At 32.8% G+C, this 4955-nt stretch overlaps 1 protein-coding gene across 1 annotated transcript; it reads left to right on the top strand.

The window, feature by feature from the left end:
* Positions 1 to 389: 389 nt before the first annotated feature.
* Positions 390 to 3674, top strand: SUM1 (Sum1p; the record flags this gene model as incomplete). Its single annotated transcript, XM_003669282.1, has 1 exon — positions 390 to 3674. One exon carries the CDS (start codon positions 390 to 392, stop codon positions 3672 to 3674), a length of 3285 nt encoding a protein of 1094 aa, XP_003669330.1.
* Between the last annotated feature and the right edge of the window lie 1281 nt (positions 3675 to 4955).

Here is a 4955-nt window from a genome sequence, read left to right as displayed (position 1 = left end):
GTCATCTTTCTGGATTTCTTGTCGTGTCTTACTTATCATTTCCTTTTAATCCTTTTTACTGCCTTAAAAATACATGGCTTGTCCTTTAATAATAAGTACTGATCAAATAAACAAACAAACAAACAACGTCATTAATCCAATTGCAACGACATTTTATTCCACTGAAAAGCAAGTAAAAAAATATTCTAAACTGCTTAGTCTAGTATTACTGTATCCTCCTGTTCATTGCTATACAAAATAAAGGAAAAAGAAGAACGAAAGAAGAAAAAAATAGTGCCATTATCTCAGGTTTATTGACGCTCTCTCTCAAGAATTGTACTTCAATCAATACCTTAAATAATTCTATTAATAAGACTAATAATATAGTAATATAAAAATAATAATATAACATGGAGAATTTTACCGTCCAAAACGGGTTTAATAGTAGTAGCGGAATGACAGATAATAATAATAATATTGACAATAATAAGGAAACAACAACATACCATATCCAAGATCAAATAGCTACCAATGAAACTTCAAATAATTGTAATGAAACCACCAATCAAGCTGCTGAAAATATTTCAATAGATAGTACTAATATTAATAATAATACTAATGAGTTACAACCAAATTCAGATGCCTTTTCTGATAACACCGACCCCAAGAAAGAAGAAAATCAACAAGAAAATGAGAATCCTGACTCATTCAAAGATGAAGTCAATGAAATATCACAAAAATACAAAGAAATAGAATCATTACTTCTATCAAAAGATAAATCATGGACTACATCCATAGATGAATTAGTGAAAACTTTAAAAACCGTATCTCACAATCAATCAGTCTTGGAAAATAAACTAGAAGACGCAATGAAGAATCAAATGAACACTGATCTTCTAGTCAATTCCATCAACGAAAGATTAAACACATTATCAATGTCTTTAAAGAAAAATTTAATCCCGTCGCATACCGGTGCGTTAACAATAAATTCAGCTCCTCACGGTACTACTTCATCATCTTCTACATCTCGTCGTGGGCCAGGTAGACCAAGAAAAGATGCAAGATCTCAAGGTTCATTATTGGCAAATAATAGTATACATTTACCTACTGGGTCAGTGAAAACTTCTAAATCTAAAAGATATTTTATCGACCCTGGAACTAATGAATTAGCATCTGTACCAAGTTCAGCCCATTCAAATAATAATAATACCACTACAACAGCGGCAAACGCAAGTCAGACCAAACCGAAGAAAAGAAGAGGAAGACCTCCTAAGCAAAGAACTGTAGAAACTGTCATTATTAATGATCCCGTTAATGGTCCCCATGATCAAGAAGAAGGAGACGAAACTGTTGATTCATCCATGTTAGATAACACTACCATTCAATCGCCAGTGAAAAAGAATAAAGAAGACAATAACAAAGGTAATAAATCTACTATCGCTACTACCACGACCGATAAATCTACCTTGATAAATGGTGTACATACGGACGAAGAAGAAGAAGATGTCGATTATGATGAATCAAGTGTCGATGAAGGGAATAGAACGAAAAGAGATCGTGGGAATGATGAATATACTGAAGGTGAAGAAGAAGAAGACGAGGAAGAGGATGAAGACGATGATGATGCTCAAAAATCTTTGAAGGGTTTGACATCTCAAAATGTCGCCCATGCTGCTGCGGTACATTCCGAAATAAGTAGACAACAAAAGGAATTGGATAAAAGGAGAGATGATAGAGAGAAAATGCTAGTTAATTTGAAATATAATGATAGGAATAGTGCTAAGAATTTCATGGATTCAAATAAACAATTATTGCAAGCAATGAAAGAAGAGGAAAGAAGAAGAAGAATGACCTCCATTGCAAGTGATCCAAATAGACCTAAAAATTCAAGGCAATCTCCTAACAATTATCCTAATTCAAACTCTACTAGCATGGTCATTAATACCAATCAAAATAATATGACCAATACAAGTAGTAGTCCAAACCAAGTACATTTGAATGATTCTCAAAATAATTTGCCACCAAATATTAGTGTCCAACATTTATCTTCACAATTACAAAGTTTAAATGATGCAAACGTTTTATTAGATGATAATGCATTTAGTAATTTTGCTCATGCAAATAATCAACATAATTCTTTAGCATCAGTATCATCATCATCATCACATCCAAATCCTGCAGGAACAGTTGAATTGAACAATACTCAAATAGATGCCGCTTTAGCTGAATTCACAAAAACTACGAATTTCGATCATACCAAGAATCAATTAGCTACTTTTGAATCATTGGCAAACGACGTTATGCAACATCAAGAAGATAATAAATTACCAGTCCATCAATTGCAATCTTTATCTGCGCCAACAACTTCAGGTATGATTGCAAATGAATCAAATACTAAAGATGGACTCGCACAACAGCATGAACAAACAATGGAAAATAAGAAACGTTCAAGAACATTAGATGAAACGCGTGACGATGATTTAAATGATGAAGGTCAAACAAATGAAGAAGAAGATTCAGAATATCTTGCAAATTCTCATTCTCATATGGATTTCAATGATAGTTCATTACCATTAAGGAAAAAGAAGAGAACATATGCTCCCACGGTTGTGGCATCTACTGTCAATGATAAAGAAGCTCAAACTGCATTGTTGGTCGCTTCACCAATTGAATTGGTGTGTAAAGATGGGTTTTTCTATAGAAGAAATATGCCACAAACACCAATTACGACGGGGACTTATTTAGAATTTAAATTTAAACATAAAGAAGATGAATTATTGAAAAATGGTGCAGCTGCAGGATATAGGAATGATCCATTAAGGAAGAAATATGAAAGAAATAATGCTCATTTTTTGAAAGCTGATATTGAAACTGAAACTGAATTCGCTTTCTATATTTTAAGTAAGACTACATTGACTGAAAAATATGTTAATTCACTAGAATATTTTTTAATGGAATTTAGATGGGAAAATAAATTAATTGGATTAGGTTTGAAATTAAGAGAATCTAAAAGGACTTGGCAAAGAAGGAAGGCTTTATTTGCCCTTTTCGAATTTTGGAGAGATCAATCAGTAGAAAAAAGAGGATTCCCTAATTATTCTATGTTACATGCTGTTAAAGAAATGGAAAATTATAGAATTTTCATAAATAGATCCGTATCATGGTTCTATAATCATATCACATTATTGAAAATGATCTTATATGACCTTTGTGATAATACTGATACTCAATGGAGAGAATGGATGTTCCCTAAGGGTAAAGTGCTACCCACTTTAGAGTCTGAAGGTGTAACTCCTGATAATTTAAATGAAGCTATTGATGACGTTTTAGGATTCGATTTCTTAGACGATGGTACATGGAATAAAGAAGTGAAATCTTCTAAAGTTATCCTACCCACGTCATTTGATAAATCTGATTCTCGTGATCCATCCATTACTAATGAACCACTAGGGGGCTTACCATCGGTACCAGCACAAAATATTGCTCAACAAGTGCCGGAAGAACAACAAAAACAGCAACAACAACAACAACAACAACAACAACAACAACAACAACAACAACAACATCAACAACAGGAACAAAAACAACATCAAATGCTAGAAAGTCCACATGATAATGAAGAAACACAAGTATCGTCAAACGATCCAACCCAAGGATTGGTTCAAGTATCCATAACAGAAGAACCTACAAATTAATAAAAAATAAAAATAAAAAACGTAATTGAAAACTACTATTGTTATTATTATTATTATTATTATTGTTATTATTATTATTATTATTATTATTGCTCAACATACATTTTATTAGTACCATTTTTTATGGATTGTATCATTTTGAAATCTTTTATTTTATAACTTCCAGTTATATAATCTATATGTTCATGTAAGCGCCACTTTGTATTTTTTGAATATTTGAACTCAAATTTTTTCCCAAGGATTTACCATCAATATTCGGTTGTCAGGGATATTATATAACGAGAAAATAAAACGAACTAACAAGATTGACAGCGGTGACAACTTTAGGATGAGCAGGTTAGACTAGATTAGGTCTAAGATAGAGATAATGTAAATATTATGTACGTTTGAATTATAAAAGGCTTTAAATCCTATTAAATGATAATTACTTTAATTAGAGTTCAAATTTCTCACCGATAGCAATGTGTAGCCTAGGTAGTGTCCCGGTTAGAGTGATTCTCCAACCTGGATTAACTGGCCAGGCCTCTCTATACACTACTTTGTATAATGGCAAACTATCCTATATGTCTAATGATTATCCTATTAGGTATGGTTGAGTCTATAGGAAAAAGCTACCAAATATTACATAAATTAGGGAGCTACCGTAAATTAGATTTTCCTAGGGGATAAAATAAATTTAAATAATGTCAGAAACGCGAGGTTACCTAAAGAAAATTAAATTTTAACGAGGAATGCTTTCTGAGTCAAGGGAAAAAAAGGGAAGAAGGAACAAGAGCCTTTGCAGACATTGGAGATTGTCCTTCATAATAGATATACAAAGAAAATAATAGGCAAAGATGGGGTAAAATGGTTGTGTTTGTTACTGACCCACCTCCCCACATTACGAAAAAAAGCAATTAAATTAAGAAATTTTTATCTACTCAATCTGAAAAATCACGTACAAAATGATTCATTAATTTCGGGGTATTAGACGCCCAATATATATATATACATTTCATACAATCTTATATAATCGGTAAGAAATGAGGGAAGAAAAGAAAAAGAAACGTCGGAGTGCCTCTGCGTCTCTCCCTTCGTTTTCCCAATGCGGAAAAGTGATGTAAATTATTACATGCGCTGGCCGAGATTGGCTCCGTGCGGGGTTGTTTTAGTAAAACTCATTTTACATTCTTCTCCAGTAAAACAGGACAGGCAGAAATTTCTGATTCTCGAAGTATCTTGACAGTCTCCTACGTGGCTACTCTCCATTCTGGTCTCGTACGGTTTTCAAGTTTAAACAAT

The sequence above is a fragment of the Naumovozyma dairenensis genome, chromosome 3, assembly GCF_000227115.2.
Source record: "Naumovozyma dairenensis CBS 421 chromosome 3, complete genome".
Taxonomy (NCBI): Eukaryota; Fungi; Ascomycota; class Saccharomycetes; order Saccharomycetales; family Saccharomycetaceae; genus Naumovozyma; species Naumovozyma dairenensis.
This window is presented reverse-complemented; position numbering and strand designations above follow the sequence as displayed.